Source organism: Stenella coeruleoalba (genome assembly GCF_951394435.1).
Source record: "Stenella coeruleoalba genome assembly, chromosome: 20".
Taxonomy (NCBI): domain Eukaryota; kingdom Metazoa; phylum Chordata; class Mammalia; order Artiodactyla; family Delphinidae; genus Stenella; species Stenella coeruleoalba.
Genome location: NC_137166.1, coordinates 44,041,744 through 44,068,497, shown reverse-complemented (window position 1 = coordinate 44,068,497; position 26,754 = coordinate 44,041,744). Strand labels below are relative to the sequence as shown.

General features: G+C 37.9%; 1 protein-coding gene across 3 annotated transcripts; it reads right to left on the bottom strand.

Annotated features, from left to right (window-relative positions):
- Positions 1–838: 838 nt before the first annotated feature.
- On the bottom strand, positions 839–26,405 carry ZFP82 (ZFP82 zinc finger protein). Of its 3 annotated transcripts, none has more exons than XM_079907285.1 (5): positions 26,220–26,405; positions 16,669–16,754; positions 15,089–15,215; positions 12,936–13,028; positions 839–3,489 (listed from the first exon to the last, which is right to left on the bottom strand). In XM_079907285.1, the coding sequence occupies exons 2-5, from the start codon at positions 16,675–16,677 to the stop codon at positions 2,132–2,134; spliced, it is 1,587 nt and encodes a 528-aa protein (XP_079763411.1). In that variant the 5' UTR covers positions 16,678–16,754; positions 26,220–26,405; the 3' UTR covers positions 839–2,131. The 3 variants fall into 3 exon arrangements, with proteins under 3 accessions (XP_079763411.1, XP_079763412.1, XP_079763413.1); XM_079907286.1 differs by lacking the exon at positions 26,220–26,405 and adding an exon at positions 25,849–26,171; XM_079907287.1 differs by lacking the exons at positions 15,089–15,215; positions 16,669–16,754.
- Between the last annotated feature and the right edge of the window lie 349 nt (positions 26,406–26,754).

Here is a 26,754-nt window from a genome sequence, read left to right as displayed (position 1 = left end):
ATACTCCACAGGTAGTATACATCCATTGCATTACATCAAGAAGCACACAGCCTTGCTGATTTAATTTAGAGATGTTACTATAGGTTAGCGGGTTGTCATTCTGCTCTGTCCTTTAAAACCTTCGAATAATCTCTCACCTAATGGTTTTCACATCCACTGATACCATCAAGATCCATTATTTCATTAAAAAAGTGTCACTTTTTGGATTCTATCATTCCTTTGACCTTTATTAGCTAGAATTCTCTAATAATAAAGAACTTTCTTTCACCAACTTTTGGCTGTCTTGAAATATAGTTCATAGAGGAAAGGCAGGATAAATGCTCCATTTTCCCCCTTTATTTATTAATAGATGCCCTAATGTGCTCTGTAGCTGACCAATGCATCTTGTTAGGAAAAAAAGAAGCTATCACAGGCTACAGTAATCATGATAAAAGGACACAGGATCCAAATTGAGGGGATTCCCACTGGCCAAATATAGGACAATTCGAGCATTTTTTAAAAAGGCTACAATGGATTTTTAAAAATTGATTCTGGACTTATAATATAGGTAATTTTTAATTTCCAAATAGTTTCTTTTTATCTTATTCTTTGTTAATTTTATTTACTTAACTGAAGTATAGTTGATTTACAATATTGTGTTAGTTTTAGGTGTACAGCACAGTGATTTGGTTACATATACACATGTATATGTATATACAAACATACAGTGTATATATATATATATATATATATATATATATATACACATTCATACATACAGTGAATATATATACATATATTCTTTAAAAAACTTATTTTCCATTATAGGTTATTACAAGATATTGAATATAGTGCCCAATGCTATACAGTAAATCCTTATTGTTTATCTATGTTATATATGGTAGTATGTTATCTGTTAATACCATACTCCTAATTTAAATTACCCCCCCCTTCCCCTTTCATAACCATGTTTGTTTTCTATGTCTGTGAGTCTGTTTCTGTTTTGTATATAAGTTCATTGGTACTATTTTTAGTTTCCACATACAAGTGATACAATATTTGTCTTACTCTGTCTGACTTACTTCACTTAATATGACAATCTCTAGGTCCATCCATCCTCTGTTAATTTTAAATCAAATTTATATAGAGGCCAGAGAGTATAGATTGTAGAATATTTTTTTTATGAAAAAATTGAAAAAGGATTTCTCACTTTCACTATTTTAATAAGAGTAAGTTATCTGACATTCAATAATGGACGAGTGTTGGTGGAAGGCATTTCTATATTCACTGTGCCCATAGTCATTCATATGGATTTTCAAGAGAGCAATATTAATGATGATAATAGTAAAACAATAGTTAGGAGCTTAAAACAACAACCATTTAATTGTATCTCATGATTTTGTGGGTCAAGAATTTGGGCAGGGGCTCAGTTGGTGGATTTTTCTGTTCTACATGGCATCAACTGAGGTTATTCACTGGCATTGAGTTGATGGCTGGTTTGGAGGATCCAAAACTATTTCACTCAGATGTCTGGTGTTTTCATGGGCAATCTGGAAGACTGGGCACAGCAGAGTGCCTCTCCTTCTCTATGTAGTCTCAGGGCCTTTCCATGTGGTCTCTTCAGCAGAGTAGCCAGACTTTTTAACATAACAGTTCAGGTCTGAACTTGAGAGAGTATTCCAAGAGATGAGGCAAAATCTACCAGTAAAGTCTGGGTCCAGAAACTAGCACAGCAGTACTTCTGCTATTCTACTGACCAAAGTAGTCACAGTCTGCCCAGATTCAAAGGGAAAGGATGTGGATTCCACATCTTGATGGGTGGAGTACCAAAGAATCTGCAGTAATCTTTATTCTGCCACAGTATTATAATTTTATAAATCAAGAACTTATAGCATCAAGCAGTTAAACATCCTGTTCAATATAACACAGGTAGGAAAGTGATGGGCTAGAAATGATGATAAGTGTCTTTCCCACATTTGTTATATTAATAGGATTAGTTTCTAGAATGAATGTGAAGATTCTCAGGTCTGAGTGATGGTGGAATATATTAAATTAACACATTCTTTATGATATAAACCCCATTATGCCAAGTCAGGTGCATGGAGGAAGCAAAAGGAACTAATTATTACATTCATAGACTAAAAAGTCTTTCTTATATTTTTACATTATGAATTTTCAGATGATGGGTAAGGTGTGAATGTTGTCTAAAGGCCTTCTTACATTCCTTACATTCATAGGGTTTCTCACCAGAATGAATTCTCAGATGCTGAATAAGAGATGAATTAAGCCTAAAGGCCTTCCTACATTCCTTACATTCAAAGGGTTTTTCACCAGTATGAATGCTCTGATGTAGAGTAAGTTTTTGGCGCAATCTAAAGGCCTTCCCGCATTCCTTACATTTATACGGTTTCTCACCAATATGAATACTCTGATGTTGTGTAAGTTGTGAGAGTAGTCTAAAGGCCTTACCACATTCCTTACAGTCGTAGGGTTTAACACCAATATGAATACTCTGGTGTGAAATAAGTTGTGAGTAACGACTAAAGGCCTTCCAGCATTCCTTACATTCATAAGGTTTCTCACCAGTATGAATTCTGTGATGTAGAATAAGATGATAACCACGACTAAAAGTCTTTCCACATTCCTTACATTCATAGGGTTTCTCACCAGTATGAATTCTCTGGTGGAGTGTCAGTTGCTGTCGTACTCTAAAGGCCTTCCCACATTCTTTACATTCATAGGGTTTCTCACCCGTATGAAGTTTGTGATGTACCCTAAGGCCAGAGCCACACAAAAAGGCCTTCCCACATTCTTTACATTCATAGAGTTTGTCAGCAATATTAAGCTTCTGATGTCGAGTAAGGTGTGCATACTGTCTAAAGGCCTTCCCACATTCTGTACATACATAGGGTTTCTCACCAGTATGAATCCTCTGATGTAGAGTAAGTTGTCCACGAACTCTGAAGGCTTTCCCACATTCTTTACATTCATAGGGTTTCTCACCAATATGAATTTTTTGATGTACTCTAAGGTCTGGGCCACATATGAAAGATTCTCCACATTCCTTACATTCATAGAGTTTTTCACCAGAATGAAGTCTCTGATGTCGAGTAAGATGTGCCGTCTGTCTAAAGGCCATCCCACACTCCTTACATTCATAAGGTTTCTCACCAGTATGAATTCTGTGATGAAAGGTAAGTTGTTGGCGTACTCTAAAGGCCTTCCCACATTCCTTACATTCATAGGGTTTCTCGACAAAATGAAGTCTCTGATGTGAAGAAAAAGATGAGTATTTTTGGTAAGAGGACACTTTTTGAGATGTAATTTTCACTTGATTGAAATATTCCTCTTGTCCTTCAAATTTTCTTTTGGACTCCCAATCATTTTTTAAAATGAGTCTGTTAAGGCCATGGTTTTTAATTCTCTCCATTACCTTCCACTGGGATAAGTTTATTTCATGAATGTCATTTTCTGAAGATAACTTCTTGGTCTCATAGTTGGTCTCCAAATCTGAAAGAAAACAAGAGAGCAAACATGTAGTTCTCTTTTTCTAAAAGAAGTAAAATTTCTACAGTAGAAGTAAAAGACAACTAAAGTACTACCCAATGAAATTCTAAAAATAGTTACATAATTAAAAAAAGCAAAAGGCAACACCAGGAAAATGAGAGTTCATGAAGGAAAATGAGATTAGTGACTAAGTAAATATTTTAAGTCAGTGGTTCTCAAACTGAAACGTGAATCAGAATCACAAGGGAGCTTGTTACAAATACTATGATTTAGATACCACCTAAACCACTTGGATCAGATTCTACAGTCCTGGGCAGTCCTATATTTAATATCCTCCATACAATGATTTTGATGGAAATGAAAGGTTGGGAATTCATGCTTAAATTCTTTCAACTATTTCTCTTTATTCTTAGAATAAAATCAAACTTGTTAAAAGGTCTCTGCTTACCTATAACGCATCATCTCAAACCACTGTTCTCTTTACTGCTACTTGGAGAGGCCTCTTTTCAGATATTAGAACATGTTCCCACTTACTTCCATTGGACTTTTCAGTCTGCTCTATTTCCCCACAAATCTGTTTGGGCTCTTTGCATGGCTGGCTCCTTCTCACTCTGAGGTCTTAGATTAAGTTACTTACTCTACAGCTGAATCTACTGACAGTACTTAAAGCTATGTGCTTATTATACAGTTGACCCTTGAACAACATGGGTTTGAACTGTGCAGATCCACTATATATGGACTTTTTTCAATAAATATACAAACATATATGTGTAGAACATCGTGTGCAAGACTTGTATTGAAGTGGATAACCTATCCTTACATAGGCATAAGGTGAGTGATATTTAGTATAAAATTAATAATGTGTTAGCTTTCTTACTGTTTTACAACTTTGCTTTCAAAGAATTACATTACTATATAGTGTGCTTCTGTCTCTTGTGACTGGATAAACTGCATATCAGCCTATCATCACAGGTAAGTGGTTTTTTAAAACATGTAACAATGTTTCCAATACTGTTTTATAAATGTGACTGTAATATTGTATGCCATAAAAGTTTTATGCTGATTCACTCATTACTGTATAGGCTAGGCTACTGTGAAGCATTCATATCAATTACACTAGGTTACCGTAAAGCAATCATATTGCTGCTTCTTCATTACCAATGCATAAGTCATTATATCTGTAAATAAATATAAAATTTTTTCACATTATCTTTTCATTTCTGATGTCCAGTGTTAGTAATACATATAATATGTAATGTGTTTATCATATAGGACAATACTGATGTGGGTACTGACAGAAAATTTATCTTATAAACAGACAACATAAACTTATGGTATCAATAAATACAGTACAGTACTGTAAATGTATTTTCTCTTCCCTGTGATTTTCTTAATAACATTTTCTTTTCTCTAGCTAACTTTATTATAAGAATACAGTATATAATATATATAACATATGTGTTAATCGACTATTTATGTTATTGGTAAGGCTTCCAGGTCAACAATAGGCTAATAAGTAGCTAAGTGTTGGGGGAGTCAAAAGTTATATGTGGGGACTTCCCTGGTGGTCCAGTAGTAAAGAATCTGCCTTCCAACGCAGGGGACACAGGTTCAATCCCTGGTCAGGGAACTAAGATCCCACATGCCACGTGGCAACTAAGCCCATGTGCCACAACTACTGAGCTCATGCACCTCAAAAAGAGAGCCTGCATGCCACAAACTACAGAGCCCACGTGCTCTGGAGCCCACGTGCCACAACTAGAGAGAGAAAACCCCCATGCCACAGCTAGAGAGAAGCCCGCATGCCACAAAGACGACCCAACGAAGCCAAAAAAATAGAAATAAAATAAATAAATAAATATATTTTTTTAAAGTTATATGTGGATTTTTGCGTACGCTGGGGGGGCAACACCTTAAACCCTGTGTTGTTCAAGGGTTAACTGTATATCTGCATAGTTATTATACATATATTACATACAACATAGAGCTATGTTGAAATTATCTATTTATTAATTTTTCCAATTGTTATTCTGCTTATTTTCTTATCCCTAAACCTCATTAAGGGCAGAAACAATCCCTGCTTTATTCTCCATTCAATAATAAATCCAGAGCACAAAATAGATTTCACTCATTTAATTCCTATACTTATATATTTATTCTGAATATATTTCTCGGCCTCTAACCTCTCACATCTTACTACAATGATTAAATATCTCCTTTATTCATTCAAGCTAGCCCAGCTGACTATATAAATGAAAAATGGTGGTTGTATTTTCCCGTACATCCTTCCGTTGTTTATACCCTTATTTATGCAGTATTCTCTACATTGCCATTCCCTCCTTCACATAGCTATGGGTTGCTCTTTGTTTGTCTCCACATCACAACAAAGACACTGAGAAACTCTTACGTACTTCAGCTCCCTTTAAGCTTATTCTACTACTCATCCATTTTGCAAATGCTCAGTGAGTTTTGTTCCTTCATCCCCTTATTCTGGTCTCCTCCCTTCCGTCCCCTCAGAGGCAAGATTATTCCTTATTTCATAGAAATGTGACTTTCAGAAGGAAAATATGTTTATACCTTATTGAAGTTTATGAAATCCTTAGCAAAAAAAAAAAAAAGACGTAATTTGTAAGTAACTCACTAATAGGGTCAAAGGGTTTTGCAATAACTTGAGTGTGAAGAACTTGCTAACAAAGGTCATGATAGATGTAAACCAGAGGATGGTAAGCCAGGAGGAGAAATAGCCAGAGGGGAATTTAAGTGCTGAATGAGCTGTGTATGAGAGAGAAAAATGATGATGTTTTCAAGTATTATAATATAGCCTGTATAAGAAAACTGAAATCATATAGGTTCTACTAAAACTGGGAATTAATAATAACAACAAAAAAGTAAATCCACTTGGAATTTTAGAAGTCTATCTTAAATAACTCTTAGATCAATAGAGAAATAAGATCCCAAATGGTATTTGTTTAAAAAAAACAATAGTAACAATAAAAAAAAACTACATTAAATTACCTGTAAATCTATAACCACAGTGTGTAGAAGAAAATTCAAAAACTTAAATACATGGGACTTCCCTGGTGGCGCAGTTGTTAAGAATCCACGTGCCAATGCAGGGGACACGGGATCGATCCCTGGTCCGGGAAGATCCCACATGCCGCAGAGCAACTATGCCCATGCGCCACAACTACTGAGCCTGCACTCTGGAGCCTGAGAGCCACAACTACTGAAGCCTGCGTGCCTAGAACCCGTGCTCTGCAACAAGAGAAGCCACTGCAATGAGTAGCCTGTGCACCGCAATGAAGAGTAGCCCCCTCTCACCGCAACTAGAGAAAGCCTGTGCACAGCAATGAAGACCCAATGCAGCCAAAAATAAATAAATAAATAAATTTATTTTTTAAAAAATCTTAATACATACAGCAAAAAAAAGAAAGAAAAAATTAACTAAAAATCCCACTCAAAAATATTAGAAAAGCAAGCTGAAGCAAAGCAGAAAAAAGAAATTAACTATATAAAAGCAGAATTAGAATAGTTAGAAAACAGAAAAAAAGAACTAACACACAAAGTAAAACCAGATTCTTTTTTATAAATGAATCAGCAAAACAGATAACCATTAGTTAATATAATAAAAATAGCAATAAATAAATAAATAAATAAAAATAGCAAGAACGCACAGACGTAGAAATTTAAAAATGGCAAAGTGAAAATAAGCATGATTAAATACAGAACATAGTTGGAAGAAAGATTACTTTGCCAATAAATTTTAAAACACAGCTAAAATGAATAATTTTCTAAGAAAATATAATTTACCAAAACTGACCACAAAAGAGATACAATGTTTCAACAGATTAATTTCCATAAGGCAAACAGAGATTGTAGTCAGACTTACCATCTCCTTCTTCAAGGAAAAAGTTTAAAAAGGTTATTAAAGCTTTAAAGAACAGGCCATACAAATTCTGTTTAGACTGAGAACTAGGAAAAAGGAGGACTTCCAAACTATTTTCATGATGTAATAATATCATACTAAATCCTGCTCATAAAAAGAAAACTACACACCAGTTTTCTGAAAACTGATGTAAAAATTCTAAGCATCTAATAAAACAGTGTGTCAAAAGACCCAGTGTTGTTTATTCAAAGAATGTTAAAGAGGTTCAATATGGGGAAATCTATTAAGATAATTCAACTCATTTAATACAGCTGAGGAAAGGGAAAAATAAAAATCACATGATCGGGGACTTCCCTGGTGGTCCAGTGGCTAAGACTCTGTGCTTCTTATGCAGGGGGCCCAGGTTCTATCCCTGGTCAAGGAACTAGATCCCACATGCCGCAACTAAAGATCCTGCACGTGTCAATGAATATCCTGCATGCCACAACTAGGACCTGGCACAGCCAAATAAATATATTTTTAAAAATATTTATTTGGCTGTTCTGGGTCTTAGTTGTGGCTCACTGGCTCCTTACTTGAGGCATGTGAACTCTTAGTTGTGGCATGCATGCGGGATCTAGTTCCCAAACCAGGAATCGAACCTGGGACCCCTGCATTGGGAGCTTGGAGTCTTAACCATTGCACCACCAGGGAAGTCCCAATATATTTTTTTTAATTCACGTGATCAACTCCATAGACGCTGAAAAGGCAACTAAAAAAGGGAAACATACCTGAGTTTTCAAAAAAGCTCAATAAAGGAGGAATAATTACCTCCCTAAAATGATAAAATATATAATACCTTAACAAAAAGACAGCTTTGGAGTTATTAGTCAAGACACTTAAATATCAGAAAAAAGTGAGCGGTAGTCTTAAGAATTTAAAAGAAGAGATAAAACTGTATTTTCAGATGATAATTCATAATTGGAAAACTTAAGAGGTTTAAATAATATAAATAACAGAACTTAATAAGGTAGGAGGATATAAAAAACAAAAACTAATAGCCTTTATACATACATTTAATAATAAAATATGGAGAAAAAAAGATTCCAGTCACAACAGTTTCAAGAGTAAACTTAAAATATATATATAACCTTTATGAAGAAAACACTGAAACACTCATGAAGCATCTGGCATTAGATTTTCTAAAGATATCACACACGAAATCACAAAAGGGAGATTACTCTGCACAAGGGGACAGCGGTCTATCAAGGGTGTTCATGCTGATAAGCTGAGCAGGTATGGAGACAATGGCAAACAACAGGGCAAATTCTGTATTCAAAGTAGCCAGGTATATCGAATCCTGCAGATTATCACCCCTGGGCCAGATAGCAACTTCTGCTGTCTGCCTGCAGAGTAGGCAACAGATATGCGGGCTAGGGCATGAGAGACAGGCCAGTGGCCTGTCACGTCCAGGGGATATGGCCCCCTCCACAGGCCCAGTTGACAAAGCACTCCTATCTCACAAGAGTTAACTGTGTTTGTTCCAAACAAGTTTAGGCCAGTCTCACATTTTCCTGAAAGTACCCAATTTAATTAAACAATATGTAAACTTATAAGTAACTATGAGAAGAGATTGGTTCTATGAAAGTGAAATTGAATACTTTGGAAAAACTGGTTGTAAATACATTGTTAAAAATCATGGCTAACAGGGATATCCCTGGCGGTCCACTGGTTAAGACTCCGTGCTCACAATGCAGGGAGTACAGATTTAATTCCTGGCCAGGGAAATAAGATCCTGCATGCCACACAGCACAGCCAGAAAAACAAAAAACAAAACGTGGCTAACAAAAACTAAGTGTGGGAGGGACAACAGTAAAAGATGGGGAAAACATAATAATCAAGAAGTGTTCTGTACTTGTTGCAAATTTTGTTCTTGTTCTACTTAAAAATTTTTTAACTAGAAATAGTAATAGACTATAAATTGTATGTGTGGTTTAGATGAAAAATTAAATAAGAGACACAATGGAAAGAAAGCCTTAGACATGTTGAAAGTATTGACAAAGAGCTATATTTTAATGTTGAGAGTAAAAATATTACTTTTATGGTATGTACATAAAATATCTAACCCTTTTTTATGAATAAACAAACCAAATACCAGTCCCAATTCTGTTGGACCAAAGGATTTCTATTCTATTACACAATGCTGATGAGAATATAGAAAAATATAAGCCCTTTCTTTGATCAGTTAAAAATATATAAATATAAAAAATCACAAATGTGATTCCCCCGTTTCAGAGAACCAGCTTTAATTAAATGGAAAATGTCAAATAAATTACCTGAACTTAGTATTTAGTCTGTTTAGGCATTTTATTATTAACCACCTTGCTTTGTTGATACAAGACTAGGATATAGAAGATTTGGTTCCAAGGTAATCCTATTTGCATTTCAACACTGTGGACAGAGTACAAAGATCTGAAAATAATAAAACCTAACATCCGAGGAACTGTACTTCTGAAGTATCAATTTTAGTCACATCCTGAATAAGGCCATAGTGAATGCTACCATTGAATAATCCTCATTCTATTCATGATCATCTTTCTGATTTCACTGAGGAAATAACAATAGAAGAATATGCTGTCCTCTCTCCACTACCCAGACCAACTTACTTGCATTCATAACTACATTGTTTTCCCTTTAATTCTCTCTTGTTCCCTGGATCCTATCCCCTTCCTCCACTCTCACCTCAAGGACACTGCTTCCAAATTTATGCTCTCTCTACTGCATCAATTTCCCCCACTTACAGAATCATTCCCATGGGCACACAAACATGGTCTATAATTGCACACCATAAACTACACTGCTTATAACCCAAATCCCCAGTGTAACTACCAACTCTATTTCCCAGCTTCCCTTCATACATACTTCTTCCAGAGTTGTCTTACACCCATCTCATCACTGCCTTACCTACTCTTTTTTTTTTTTTTGCGGTACGCGGGCCTCTCACTGTTGTGGCCTCTCCCGTTGTGGAGCACAGGCTCCGGATGCGCAGGCTCAGCAGCCATGGCTCACGGGCCCAGCCGCTCTGCGGCATGTGGGATCTTCCCAGACTGGGGCACGAACCCGTGTCCCCTGCATCGGCAGGCGGACTCTCAACCACTGCGCCACCAGGGAAGCCCTACCTACTCTTATTAAGTCACTCCAATCAGGTTTTCAACCTGACTCCACTAAAATCACTCTTGACAAGGTCACCAGCATTCTCCATCTTGCCAGAATCTGGGGTCAATTCTCACCCTCATTCTCTACTCCTTCCATTTTGAAACATTTTCTTTTGTTTTTATCAGTGCCTGCTCCTTCTGCATGTCCTTTGAGGCCCCCTCTTTCTAACGTCTGAATAGGGGAGTATCCCATGAATCAGTCTTTAGGCCTCTTCTCTTTATCTGCTTTCTTCTACCTGCATGTGTTCCTTAGATGAACACATTCAGACCCATGGATTTCAATTTTAACCATAAAGTGAAGACACCCAGATGGACATCAGGCTGTAACCTCTCCCTGAGCTCCATGTGTATATACATATTCAGCTGCCTACTCAGCATCTAAAACTGGAAAAATAAAAGACAATTCAAACTTAAAATACCCAAAACAGAAACTCTCAATGTCTACCTGCCAACCTGCTCTTCCTATCTTCCCTACCTCAGTAAATTGTGCTTCCATTCACCTAGCTTTTCAAGCTAACACCCTTATCTCCTCCTTTGATATGTCTGTCTTACTTACTGCATTTATAAGTCCATCAGCATGTTCTTTTGGGACTCCCTTCATACATAACCTGAGTCTAACAGCTTCTTACTACCTCCTACGGCTGCCAGCTTTATCCAAACCACCATTACTTCCAGTCTGAACTGAAACTGCTTCCACACTGGTCCTTCCTACTTTTGCACTTGACCAGATGGATCATTTTAAAACAGAAAGCAGACTATAGCTTCCAATTTCTCTTAAAGATTATATTATATGGCCCTTGACTTACTCTGATCTCACCTCTTATTACTTTACCTTCCTCTCCCCCATGTTCTAGCCATAATGGCTTTCAAACATGCAAAGCTAACTTCTTCCTTAGGCCTTTTCTATCTGCGCAGAATGCTCTTCCTCTAGAGTCAAATGGCTTGAGCCCTTACTTCACATCTCTCCTCAAATACCGTCTCCTCAAAAAAACCTTCCTTCATTTGTCCACTTTTCTATATGCATTTATACTTCAATAAAACTTAACTAAAAAGAAGAAAGAAACAAAGAAAGAAAAGGAAAGGAAAAAAATAATGACCTTGTTTAAGATGTCTAACTTTGAATCAACAGTTGTTATTTTGGCTAAATATTTCCTGACTAAACTGATATTATCTTATTCACTTTGAGCCACTGTATTTCATTATTTTTGTAGTATTAACAGTTGTAAATATCATTTAATCAGATGATAGAAAATAAGTTAGGATTGGGAAAAACAGCATATTTTTCTTTCCTTTGGTAGAAGGTGAATCAGAAGACATAACCTTATAAACATTATGGGCACTGAAATGGCTCTGGTGTTACAAAAGAACTTTTAGCCTAAAATGAGTCTCCTCTGTCAGACCTGAATATAACACAAAGCAAAATATAAAGTGACAACATATATCTCTATATCAAGAGTTTTAAGGATCTTTCTTTAACAAAAGGTCCAAAGAGAGATGAAAATAGCACAGAGGTAGAAGCTAAACCAAGGGATCATTTTCCATATAGTCTATTACATTCATGTTTCTTCCTGATGTGAAGGTAGATATAAACATACATGGAAAAAGGTAAATAAAAATGATATTCTGTAAACTAAGGATCTATCTTCTAGAGTAATTCACACGAAACTTCAGTTGCTGATAAAACGTATGATATTATTACCACGTCAAGAACACTCATCTCCATAGTCTTCTATTTCCCATTTTTAATTTTATGAGAAAAGTTAGGGAAGAAAGGCTTTCCTGACCATAACTAAAACAGTTTTCCCATCCCATACCATTCTCTATTCCCTTACTGTGCTTACCTTTATTCATAGTACTCCCTTATTACCTAACATTATATTTTCTATTTACTTACTATGTTTCTGTAAATCAGGGTAAATCCTCATAGGGACAGGGATTCTAGTGGTTATATTTACCATTGTATTGATGGTGTCCAGCATAGTGCCCGGCTCAGAGCCCAGTTGGTCGATCGATCTATCTGTCTGTCTGCCTATCTATCTATACATGCAAAAGAAGAAATCAAAATATAGATAGAATAATATTGGGAACAGAGAGCACCTTTCCATACCTTATGCCCCCTTCAAAGGGGAGGAAAATTAGGGAGAACAACAACAATGAAAAAAGGAGAGTGGTAAATAGGATACAGTAGTACTATGAGTAACCCCAGCTAAGTCCTTAATTTGCTCCCAGGGTCTCAGACCTTTTCTCCTTAGGCCATGGTCTTTCAAAGTGGGTTTTCGAAACAACATCAGAAGGGTGTGTCTCTTCCTTAACTAGCAGGGAAGTTTTCTCTGGTGATGGTTTCCCCTACCCTATTGGCCCTCACTTACCTGGATATCGTCTTCTTCCTTTCCTCACTACTTTCCAGGGCTCTTTTCCTTGCTCCAATAAGAAAATCACATCTGGTTTAGAAACAAAGCATCCTGGACAGAAGAAAAGAAATGTAAGGTAACGTGGAAATAAAAAATAAATTCACAATTACTTTGATTCAGTTTTGGTTAAATTTTTAATAAACTATAGGTCAAATGGTAATTGATAAAGACTTTAGAACAAAGAAAAGTGAGGTGATTAAAAAACATCATGTTAATATTACATAAGAAATGGAGATTGCAGAGGGAGGGAAAAGGTCTGATTTTCATTTATATTTACACAAGTACTCCTTTTCTTGAGAGCAATAGTGGTTGACAGACGTCTGGGTTCAAATTTTGCCTTTGCCATAACCCAGTAGTGTGACCTTGGACAAGTTACCACTCTGCTTTATTTTCCTCACCTATAAAATAGGGATAATTATAGTACCTATCATACATGATTGTTGTGCAGGTTATATTAATATATATCCATATCTAAACATTGCCTAGAATATACACTAAGCGCTACATATATTTTATTAGCTATTATTTATTATAATTGCATTTTTTTTTTTTTTTTTTTGCATTATGCGGGTCTCTCACTGTTGTGGCCTCTCCCATTGCGGAGCACAGGCTCCGGACGCGCAGGCTCCGGACGCGCAGGCTCAGCGGCCCAGCCGCTCCACATGTGGGATCCTCCCGGACCGGGACACGAACCCGCGTCCCCTGCATTGGCAGGTGGACTCTCAACCACTGCGCCACCAGGGAAGCCCCTATAATTGCTTTTTTAAACATCTTTATTGGAGTATAATTGTTTTACATTGTTGTGTTAGTTTCTGCTGTATAACAAAGTGAATCAGCTATACGTATACTTATATCCCCATATCCCCTCCCTCTTGTGTCTCCCTCCCACCCTCCCTATCCCACCCCTCTAGGTGGTCACAAAGCACCGAGCTGATCTCCCTATGCTATGCAGCTGCTTCCCACTAACTATCTAATTTACATTTGGTAGTGTATATATGTCCATGCCACTCTCTCACTTCGTCCCAGATTACCCTTCCCCCTCCCTGTGTCCTCAAGTCCATTCTCTATGTCTGCATCCTTATCCCTGTCCTGCCCCTGGGTTCATGAGAACCTTTTTTTTTTTTTTTAGATGCCATATATATGTGTTAGCATACGGTATTTGTTTTTCTCTTTCTGACTTACTCTGTATGACAGACTCTAAGTCCATCCACTTCACTACAAATAACTCAATTTCATTTCATCTTATGGCTGAGTAATATTCCATTGTATATATGTGCCACATCTTCTTTATCCATTCATCTGGCGATGGACACTTAGGTTGCTTCCATGTCCTGGCTATTGCAAATAGTGCTGCAATGAACATTGTGGTGCATGACTCTTTTTGAATTATGGTTTTCTCAGGGTATATGCCCAGTAGTGGGGTTGCTGGGTCATATGGTAGTTCTGTTTTTAGTTTTTTAAGGAACCTCCATACTGTTCTCCATAGTGGCTGTATCATATAATTGCTATTTTAATGAGAGGAAAATAAGAAGTTTCCTGAGGCATTTACTGTTTTTTCTTAGGATAGTCATACAATGTTACATGCAAAGTTCTTGGATTTTTAACTTTTAATCATAAAAGTAGGTTGGAGTGAATATGTTTGTTTATTAATATAAGACATGAGTTCTCTTGAACTGTAAATAAATCCGGTTGATACCACTTACCACTAAAAAAATTATGTGTTCATTTGAGAGTCAGAGAAAAACCAAGATATAAGGTCTAGCTATTTTCCTTATAGGCATACCAACAAATAACAAAACACCTATAGCAATTCTGAGTTCAGATACAAAGTGAAGCCTGCTTTCTTTGACACTGGTAAGGTTGTAAATCACCCAGATTTCAAACCCAGTCCTTTCATCATTAAGGAAGACCTGAAGGCCACATAAGGATGGCCAAGATGAATATGTTTAGTGAAGGTGCTCACTTCCAAACAAAAAGAGCTCAAACCATTCCCTTGAGAACAGGGAGCAAAAATTTGGATCATTTCTTGAAAGATATTCCTGAAATTTCTAGAGAAGAAAGCTAATTTTGCAGAGAACAGAGTCTAAATTTCTAGAGGCAGATAACCTTACCCAATGAGACCAAGTTGCTGTAGTTCTCCAACATTACATCTCTATACAAATCTCTCTGTTCCAAGTCCAGGTAGTCCCACTCCTCCTGAGAGAAATCTATGGACACATCACTGAACATCACTGATCCCTGAAATGACAAACCATACAACTGAAATTAAAGAATATTTGTTTTAAGATGGGAGAATAAAATGGAAGAGATACTGCAGGAAATGGATCATAGAGCAAGCAAACAGGCTTGGGCTGGAAGCCCGTAACACAGTAGTTAGGAAATGAGTGTGCTTGAAGCAGGATGCCTATATGTTCCTGAAGGATCCTGTTGCTACAGATACAGCCTCTTGTATACTCTAGCATATCTTAACTATCCAAACACATCTGGGAAAAAAAATAATCAGTATGTATGCATGTATTTATGTATGTATGTATGTATTTATTTATTTATGCTGTGCCAGGTCTTAGTTGTGGCATGCAGGATCTTTAGTTGCAGTATGCAGACTTCTTAGTTGCAGCATGCGGACTCTTAGTTGCGGCATGCATGTGGGACCTAGTTCCCTGACCAGGGCGCAAACCCGGGCCCCTTGCACTGGGAGCGTGGAATCTTACCCATTGGACCACCAGGGAAGTCCCTCAGTTTTCTAATTAAATGAAATACTGTGTATAAGCCTTCTGTCTGTTGTATGTCTCCCTCACAAATTCTCAAAAAATGTGTTCTTCCACCCTTTCCCCTTAAAGAACAAGATTTTTTAAAAAAAGTTTTCCTATGATATCTCTATGTTGGAAAAGGATCTGAATACAATTAAAACTTTCTTCCAAGTTCACCATTGAATCAGATCATAAACATTTCCCCATTTATGATAAATTCTTTTATGAAATTAAAAAAATTGGTTATATAATAGTCTATGCAATAGATATCTGCATGATCTTATCTATCATTTTCCATCCCTCACTGTATGCATTCATTATTCCTGAGTTAGAGGATACTGATGTAGATTCTGGATACTGGTGATCCAGAATCACAAAGATGTCATTCTTGACTAGCTCATCCAGTTCCAATATAAATGGTATACAACTCTTAGGGATTTCCAGAGGAGATACTTGAGCTCCCTGCATGCAAGACCCAACCATAATCCTACCTAGTCCTAAAAGCCTCATAAAGCATGAGATCTCACCATGTACTGAGGCTGAGGTCAACCAACAGCAAATCTTACCTACTTGGAAAACTCAAGTTTGGAAAAATTTAGCGATTTCCCATGAGCAGTCAAATGGGCCCATACTACTCAACTACTCAAAAGAGATGGTGAAACATCTCCCTAAAGGGATTTCATTTCTGCTCCACTGCAGCTTTTAGCAGAAGACTGAGCACATATAACAGATGCTGAATGATTTGTTCAATGAATACATGAACAATGACTGGAAAAAAGAGGACTCACAGGGAGGGCATTGTACTATTTATTTGGCCTCATCTCTCACTGGATTTGGAGGAAATGGGTCCTTAGATGGGGCTCTGATAAGTAAGAAGTTTCAGGATAAAGAAAAGTTTATAGGAACTTAACTTCCAGAAGGTGAAAGAAACAGCAACTTACATGGGCCATGGTTTAGAAATTCAAGAACTGGTCAGTCCTCCTTGGGGTTTACTTGCCTGGAGAAGCACAGTTCCCAGAGGCCAGAGCTAGGGGGAGAAAAAGGGGGCCATGAGATAGGCCTCAGAACTCTCAAAACAACTCAGTTTAATATATTCTTTCCCCTCCCTGGACCTCCCCACCACACACACACACACACACACACACACACACACGGAAATTTGAGGATGTATGGACAAATCTAATCCCTACTTATAAATTTCAGGGCTGATAAGGGACCACATCATCTAAACCAGAATCTCTTTCAAAACCTCACAAGCCTGCTTAAATTAAACAGATACAAAGAGAGAAATCCATAGGACCAATGCTAGCAGCCGTTACCACTGAGAAATTACTCACTGGCAGCCCTGCCTGCCTGCAGTCAGAACAATAACTTCCAGAATCCTCTGGGCTCATCACTATTTTCAATCAGAATCATCCACATTGCTTTCCTGGATGACTTCATCTGTCATTCTGTTTCTTACAACCTAGGCTGAAGAGGTGTGAATTCATGTTGTCAGCAGTTAGACAATAACATATATCTATTTATCAAGACTTTTCACAAGAAAATGAAATAAAAGGCATCCAAACTGGAAAGGAAGAAGTAAAACTATCTCTATATTATATATAGAAAATCCTAAGGACCCCACAGGAAAACTGTTAGAATAAAAGAATTCAGTAAAGTTGCAGGATACAAAATCAATTTACAAAAATCAGGTGCATTTATATCTACTAATAATGAACTATAAGAAAGAGAAATTAAGAAAACAATCCCATTTATAATTGCATCAAAAGAATAAAATAACTAGGAATATATTTAACCAAGGAGGTTAAATAGACCTGTACACTGAAAACTATAAGACACTGATGAAAGAAACTGAAGATGGCGCAAATAAATAGAAAGATATTCAATGTTCGTAAATTAGAAGAATTAATATTGTTAAAATGTCCATACTGCCCAGAGCAATCTACAGATTAAATGCAATCTCTATCAAAATTCCACTGGAATATTCCACAGAACTAGAACAAACAACCCTAAAAGTTGTATGGAACCACAAAAGGCCCCAAATAGCCAAAGCAATCTTGAGAAAGAAGAAAAAATCTGGAGGCATCATGCTTCCTGATTTCAAACTATATTACAAAACTACAGTAATCAAAACAATATGATATTGCCCCCCACACACACAAAAAAAAAACAGCTATATAGGTCAATGGAACAGAATAGAGAGCCCAGAAATAAAACCCATGTGTACATGATCAATTAATTTACAAAAAGGAGCCAAGAATATACAGTGGGAAAAGGACAGTCTCTTCAATAAATGGTGTTGGGAAAACCAGACAGCCACATGCAAAAGAATGAAACTGGACCACTATTTCATACCATGCACAAAAATGAACTCAAAATGGATTAAAGACTTGAATGTTTAAGACCTGAAACCATAAAACTCCTAGAAGAAAACACAGGAGGTAAGTGTCTAGACATAGATCTTGGTGATGATTTTTTGACACTAAAAGTAAAGGCAATAAAAGCAAAAATAAACAAGTGGGACTACATCAAACTAAAAATCTTCTGCACAGCAAAGGAATCATCAACAAAATGAAAAGGCAACCCACTGAATAGGAGAAAATATTTGCAAATCATATATCTGATAAGGGATCAATTCCAAAATATATAAAGAACCCATACAATAGCAAAAAAAAAATCTTGATTAAAAAATGGGCTGATCTAAATAGACATTTTTCCAAAGAAGTCATAACAGATGGCCAACAGGTACATGAAAAGATGCTCAACATCACAATTGTCAGGGAAATGCAAACCAAAACCACAATGAGATATCATCATACACCTGTTAGAATGGCTATTATCAAAAAGACAAGAAATAACAAATGTTGGCAAGAATGTGGAGAAAAGGGAACCTTTGTGCACTGTTGGCAGGAATGTAAATTGGTACAGCCATTATGGAAAACAGTATGGAGGTTTCTCAAAAAATTAAAAACAGACCTACCATATGATCCAGCAATTGCACTACTAGGTATTTTCTGAAGAAAATGAAAACACTAATTTGAAAAGATTTATGCATCCCCATGTTCACTGCAACATTATTTACAACAGCCAAATTATGGAAACAACCTAAATGTCCATCGATGGATTAATGGATAAAGAAAATGTGAAACACACACACACAGGAATATTATTCAGCCATAAAAAGAATACAATTTTGGCGTGGTTGGGGTTGGTGGCTGACTTCGCGGGCGCACGCCCCGGCCCACCGGCCGGATGGATTTGGACCCCCTGCGAAGGAAGGTCGCCGGGGACGTGTCTCCCGCCGGGCGGAAGGGGCGGGGGCGAGGCGTGCGCATTGCCGCTTCTGCCCCCCACCTTGATTTTATTTATTCAAGAAATAAGGGAATAAAGGGAAATTTGACAAAATACCCTGGCTGTTTTCAGAGTTGAAGGCATCCACCAGGGATACTTCTGTCCCCAGCATCTACCCGGGCGGCACAAGTGGCACTGGCTGGAGCCCACCTCGACTCCGGGGGATTATCCCTCGCGCTGGATCAACACCAGCCTCAGGCCTCACCCCCATGTCCCAGCTCCGCCCGTCCCCTGGTCAGCAGTTTGGGTCACCGGCCGTGCTCCTTGACCCGTCTCTGCAGAGGTCACTGAGCGACCTTGGGGCGAGACGGACGGGCTTATTTTTCAAGGCGGAAGAATAGTAAGCGGTTTCAAGATTGCAACTTTTTCAAGAAGGGGAAAGTCCCTTCTACTTTGGCCCGTTAAGTTTTTTCTTCTTTTTCAGTAAAATTTATGGTAAGAAAAAAAAAAAGTATAAAATTTTGCCATTTTCAGCAACACAGACGGACCTTGAGTGCATCATGCTAAGCGGAATAAGTCAGACACAGAAAAACAAATACTGTATAATCTTGCTTATATGTAAAATTAAAAAAACACAAACAAACTCTAACCAAGCTCACAGATACAAAGAACAGATTAGTAGCTTCCAGAGGTGGGGGGATGGGAGGGGTGGAGAGGGTGATACGGTTGAAGTGGGGGGCAAAGGGACAACCTTCTAGTTTTAAAATTAATGTCATGGGTTGTAATGTATAGCATGGTGATATAGTTTATATATATATATAATATAGTATTGCATATTTGAAAGTTTCTAAGAGAGTAGTTCTTATCACAAGAAAATTGTAACTATGTATGTCTACAGATGTTAACTAGACTTACTGTGATCATTTTGCAATATATGCAAATATCAAATCATTATGTTGTACACTTGAAACTAAAACAGTGTTCTATGTCAATTATACATCAATTAAAAAAAAGAAGAGAAAAAAAGGACTTCTACATGATAGGTATTTTATATGTTAATTGTATCTGCAGGATTGCTATGTAGTATCGTAATTATCCTATCTATGCAATGGATCAGAAAATTCACACTAAAAGAAGTGAAATCACTTGCAGAAATTCAGTTAATAAGTAGCAAAGCTGCATTTGGAATCCTTATTTTTCTAACCACAAAGTCAGCTCTCTTTCACCTCTAGCTCTTGCCCCTGAAACCCAGAATCTCTTGTTCCAGTGAGAGAAACATGAGGAGGTATGACTCACTAAAACATAGAAATAACACATCAAATTACCTAAAGATATTAAACCTCATTTTAAGAGTACTGATGCCCATATTAGCAAGCTTGTAAGGATATGAACATTCTAACCTGTTCTAGACTGCACAAAATTTAAAGTAGGTACAAGCAGCATTTAAACCATGAAAACCCTTTGATGCAGAAATTCTAACTTATGGGATTAAAGAAAATATTAAATAATTGTATATATGGACAAAAATGTAAAAGTGTGCTGACAGACATTATTCCTAGGGGAAAAAGCTTTCCAGAACTGAAGCATCCTTCAGTAGAAATAGATTTAATAAATTATAAAGCATCCATAGAGTGAAAAAACTTTCCATTTAAAAATTATGATGTAGGGCTTCCCTGGTGGCGCAGTGGTTAAGAATCCACCTGCCAATGCAGGAGACACGGGTTCAAGCCCTGGTCCGGGAAGATCTCACATGCTCCAGAGCAACTAAGCCCGTGTGCCACAACTACTGAGCCTGCATGCCTAGAGCCCACGAGCCACACAACAAGAAAAGCCCCCGCAATGAGAAGCCTGCACACCACAATGAAGAGTAGCCCCCACTCGCCACAACCAGAGAAAAGCCCACACGCAGCAACGAAGACCCAATGCAGGCAATATAAAATAAATTTTTAAAAAAATTTTAATAAATAAAAATAAAAAAATTAAAATTATGATGTAGATCTTTAATAGGAAAGATGGAAATATGTTTACTACATGTTGCTGAGTGAAGAATGCAGGTAACAACAGTTGTGAGTACTGTGATCCTGTCATGGCAGGTAAAAACACCTATATGTATCTATATATTCATGTATGTGCAAAGTAATCACTAAATGCTAACCTTCATTATTAAAAATATTTTTCGATTGAGGCATAGTTGATGGAAAATATTATATAAGTTTAAGCTTTAGAAAGTACACAGACATACAAAATATTCAAGATATGCAGTCTTTAGAAAAATACAATGAAATGGTTATTATAATTATATTTGTAAAGTATACATATATATTGGCATAAAGAGGTACTAACAGGCATCAACAGACAGAAAAAAATCTGCAAAGATTGCTATTTCTACATTTTTTCTTCTTTTTGCTTACATGTACTAATTTTCTTCTTTTTGCTTACATGTACTTCATAATTTTCTTTTTTGCTTACATGTACTTCATAATTTTCTTCTTTTTGCTTACATGTATTTCACATATACCCTTGAAATATATATATATTTTAAAATTTTATAAACAGGAACTTCTTCTTCAAGTAGGTGAAAGAGATTTTTTAAAGCAGTCATCCCTTGAACCTGGAGGAAAAAAGCTGCTATTTTTTAATTTATTTCAGCTCCCAATATCCGAACCAACTCTATGATTTCTAAGTTTCTGCTGCCTCTCATAACTTTTTGACTGATGAATTTATCTTGGTTCTGAATTAGTCATTTTAGTCACGATGCCCTCCAAAGAGCTAATGAATTGTCTTTCTTCTGTTGGTCTCGCCCTGCATCAACATCATGAGGAAAAAATAAACTGTGAGACAAAGCTTATTACATAAAATCCAATGACCTCCACAGAAATCTGATGGGTTTGGTACTATTTGGTCACAACTTGATAGTGCTTGCTATAATCAGATGATGTCTCCTTTCCAGGAACTCCCAAGCCATGCCATCAGACTTCTTCATTGACTTTATTTTAGTCTTATTCCCGTAGAGGTTTATCTACCTTGATAGATAAAAAGCAACTTAAGGATTTTAGTTACTGTATTTTCCCCAAGCACTAGCACAGGATCTGGCATGATATGAGTTCTTTTTAAATGTCTGATAATTTAACCTAGAAATTCCAATTCTAGGAATTTATCCTTAGGGAATATTTGTAAAAGTATACACAAAGAAGTATATGCAAGGAAGTTCTTCAAAGAATAATTTATAACCAAAAGAATACCTAACAATAGTCAACAAGCTAAATAAATTATGTTCCACTGTATGATGGCATATTATACAATTATTAATAATGATGATACTGGTTCATATTAATTAATGAAGAAAGATATCCATGATAAACTGCCAAGTACACTAGGCAGACTAAAAAGAATATGCACAATGTTGGGAGGTGATTGACTCTCACATATGAAAAACACAGGCTTTGTTGTCAGGATCCAGTATGTGAATCTAAGCTCTGACAGTTATCAACTAGGAGGCTTTGGACACGTTACTAATTTTCAGTGCCTCTGTTCCCTCACAGAAAAACTGGAGAATAATAACAGTATCTAGGGGACTTCCCTGGTGGTCCAGTGGTTAAGACTTCGCCTCCCAATGCAGGGGGTACAGGTTCGATCCCTGGTCAGGGAGCTAAGATCCCACATGCCTGGAAGCCAAAACATGAAAACATAAAAACAGAAGCAATACTGTAACAAATTCAATAAAGACTTTAAAAATGGACCACATCAAAAAAATACAGTATCTATCTTATAGGGTTGTTGTGAACCGTTAACATAATACATATAAAGAACTTAAAGCAGCTTATTATAAGCACTGAATAAAATGAAAAACATGACATGTCCATTCTATTTATTAAAGAAAATTATCTTTAACAATTTTTAATTAAAAATTTTTAATTTTTGATAAATCATCTCAAATAATTTTTTTTTAAGGAACATTTATTTTTTGGCCGCATTGGGTCTTCGTTGCTACGTGCAGGTTTTCTCTAGTTGCGGTGAGCGGGGACTACTCTTCGTTGCGGTGCGTGGGTTTCTCATTGCGGTGGCTTCTCATGTTGCGGAGCATGGGCTCCAGGCGCGCGGGCTTCAGTAGTTGTGGCACGCAGCCTCAGTTGCTGTGGCTCATGGGCTTGGTAGTTGTGGCTCGCGGGCTCTAGAGCGCAGGCTCAGCAGCTGTGGCGCACGGGCCTAGTTGCTCCACGGCATGTGGGATCCTCCAGGAGCAGGGTTCAAACCCGTGTCCCTTGCACTGGCAGGTGGATTCTCAACCACTGAGCCACCAGGGAAGCCCTCTAATAATTTTAATACTAGCATGCCCTTTCTCTTTTTTCTTAACAGTAAATTTCTTGAGATTTTCACAACTGGCCTTTCTTAACAGCATCAATAAATTTTAGAACTAGGCTTAAGAAAGTAATTAACAAAAATCAATGCCTCCATAACTAAAAAGTGTAAATTCTTGAAAAGTTTTTCAAATTAGAGGGGAACCATTGCACTCCCCTTTACCCTGCATAGGCATAATAATATAATAAATCTTATGACTGCACTGGATTGCTTTTTCATAGTGTTGGAGAGTCTTTATCTTTTTAAATAACCAATTTTTATGATTCTATTTTGCAAACCAAACATATATACACAAGTGCACAAAAAAAATTTGGAAAAACAAACATCAGAATTGTAATATTCATGAACTCTGGATGATAGGACTAAGGGCATTTAAAATTTTCTTCTTAAAACTTCCTTAGGTTCCTGCATTTTTTTTCTTTTTACAATAAACCTGCATGAATTCTATCATCAGAAACAAAAATTAAATTACTATTTCCATAAAAATAAAATAGAGTTGGGAGAGGGAGTACCTTCCAGTTGTTAAGAGAAATGTGAGTCATAGGCCTGTGACATGAGAGGGTTCTACACACACACACACACACACACACACACACACACACACACACACGCACACACAAATTAGCATGGCAGAAATAAATAACTGTTCTTTTACTGTTCATCAAAACGATAAGCTATCTTCACAATCCTTCTCCTGTAACTGAACACAATAAAGGTAAATAGCATTCCCAAATTTAGAAAGAGTATACCAAAGCAGACAGAACAGTATTTGGTATACAACGGATGCTTTACCTCCTCCTTTCTCCACTGAATAACTATTAAATTTTCATATTAGATATATCATTGCAAAATGTCACACAAATCCCTAGTTTATTAAAAGGAATTCATACATAACTAAAAATGTCTTGAGTCATCTTGTTCAAAACTGTAACTATTGCTTAAAATTAATCATTTTACTTCTTTTCCTTCTCATGAGTCAATACCAATGGCATAAAATTGCATCACATGGATGGAATGTGATTTATTTAATAATTTCCTATAATTAGACACACTTTAATTGATCTTATCTTACCTTATTTTATTTATTTTTGACTGCACCACGCAGCTTACAGAATCTTAGTTCCCTGACCTGGGATTGAACCCAGTGGCCCACGGCAGTGAAAGCGTGGAGTCTTAACCACTGGACCCCCAGGGAATTCCCATAGATACTAATTTTATATAGTTCTTATTTCAAAGAACATTCTCAGACATTAGCCTTTGATTCTAGGCCAATGGATCTGAATCTTTTTGGGTCATGTTTGATAATCTCATTAAATTATGGACTTCCTTCCCAGAAAAATGGCATATTATCAACTATTATAATTTCATATACAATCTCAAGGGGTTTCTGGTAAAGTGAAAGCCCCAAATGGATTTAAATTACCACTAGTTAAGAATTCCTATTCAAACCATTTGAGTACATCATTTTTTTTTTAATTTTTATTGGAGTATAGTTGCTTTACAATGTTGTGTTAGTTTCTACTGTACAGCAAAGTGAATCAGCAGCTATACCTATACATATAGCCCCTCTTTTTTGGATTTCCTCCACATTTAGGTCACTGCAGAGCATTGAGTAGAGTTCCCTGGAGCACCTCAATTTTTTAAACTAGGAAATGTTCAACACAATTAGCATGGTATTTCCATTTTTCCTGATCTATTGGAGGCCGATGGGGAATTGCTCCAAATCACCACTTAACAACAAATAGCTAATGTTTATTAAGTACTTATGAAGTATCAGGCACTGTTATAAGACCTTTACACATAGTTAAAAAAAAGAAAGCTCTCAGAAGTAAGGGGAAGTATCTGCCACATGGATATATGCATATAGGCACTAGGGAGGGGAGCTACATATCAAATTAATGGACAGGTCATACTAAGCAGAAGGAAGCAAATGTTTACAGGTTCTAAAAAATAAAAATGCATTTCACAGAACAAGTGGAAATATCCACTCGTCTTGACTTTGACTTTTAAGTGGGCAATAGCAATTCATTCCTCCTCCTCATCAGAGCCCTTTTCTTAGTTTGACAAGACTGAGGAAGAAGGGAATCTTAAGACAATATAGGCCTTTCTTGGAGCCCTGCCCACGCCGGCTAAATTAGGGCACGCCACGACCGCATCTGTCCCCACCACCCACCACCCACGCACGCCCAGAGTAAGGAAGAGGAAGGGTACTGACTCTTCCCAGTAATAGAGAAAAGCCAGGGTCACGGTTGTGCGGAGAGGGAATTCCGTGGCTCCGAAACCTGCAGGTGGAAAGTGCGGAGCTGTGTGAGCAACCGTGCGTGTGTCCGCGCGCGCCCGCCGGAGAATGTAGTGCGCTGGGAATACTCCCAGGAGCCAGCCTGGGGGGCACCTTCAGTTCTAACATTCTTATCCCAAGACGGGTCTGAGTCTTTTTGCTGGGAGTCTTTTCTCTGGCTCTCAGTTACCTGACTGGGGGCCCTTTCTCTGCGGCTGGCAGAAGATTCAGCCGTGACGCTAGGGTCGGAGTCACCCAGTGCACGGCAACCGACGGTCACACAAGAGGCTCTGCACCCCATTCAGTCACACAAACGCCATCACCCACTAGTTCCGGCCTCACAACCGCACATAGTCCCGATGCCATACCCCGGTGCAGTCACGCCCACAGACACACCACACCGTTACACCTCCGCGGTTCTCACGCCCACTCGGGGCTGAGATGCTGGGCTCCCAACACTCTGAGGTGCTGCAGCGCTTCCCTTCCCTCTCCCTCAACCCCGGGCCGCAACGCCTTTCCTACCGATGGCCAGAACAAATGCTCCGAGCCAGGACTGCTCACCTGGGGCACCGAACCCGTCTCACGGTGATGCCCAGTGGAAGAGAGCGCGCGACACCTCAAGTAAGTCCACAGCCCCCGGAGCCTAACGGGCCGCGCGCGGGGCTTGTTGGGAGAACAGGCTGCACGCACTGAGTGCGCAGGTGCGGCCGAGCCCCAGGGGGCGGAGCGACAATGAGTGAGCTGCTTTGCGTGGGATGTGTCGAGTGAGCCCGAGATCCAGTCGCTCCGCAGTGGGGCGGGGTTCTCGGCTCTTTGTCCTGAGGAAGTCGCGGCTGGGCCGGAGCGGGGCGGGGACGGACTACAGGCGCAATAAAGAGGGATGTGTATGCGAAAACAGGACTCTCCGCGGGGCCAACCGGAGAGGTCCATGACCAAGGACAGCGCTTGTGTATCTGTCTTTGGAGTGGTTCCGGGTGCGATTTTTTTCATTGAATGTGGCTGGTTGTGTTTGAGATGGTGCGACTGCTGGGATTGGAATGCGGTTTATGAAGATTTTATGACTGGAATTGTGTCGGGCTGTGTCGGACTGAGAATG

Coding starts and splice junctions, on each gene's coding strand:
- ZFP82 (XM_079907285.1), bottom strand. Junction 13,029..15,088: donor CAGCAACTTGGTCTCATTGG/GTAAGGTTATCT, acceptor TCTTCTGTCCAG/GATGCTTTGTTTCTAAACCA. Junction 3,490..12,935: donor AGGAAGAAGACGATATCCAG/GTAAGTGAGGGC, acceptor GTTTTCTTTCAG/ATTTGGAGACCAACTATGAG.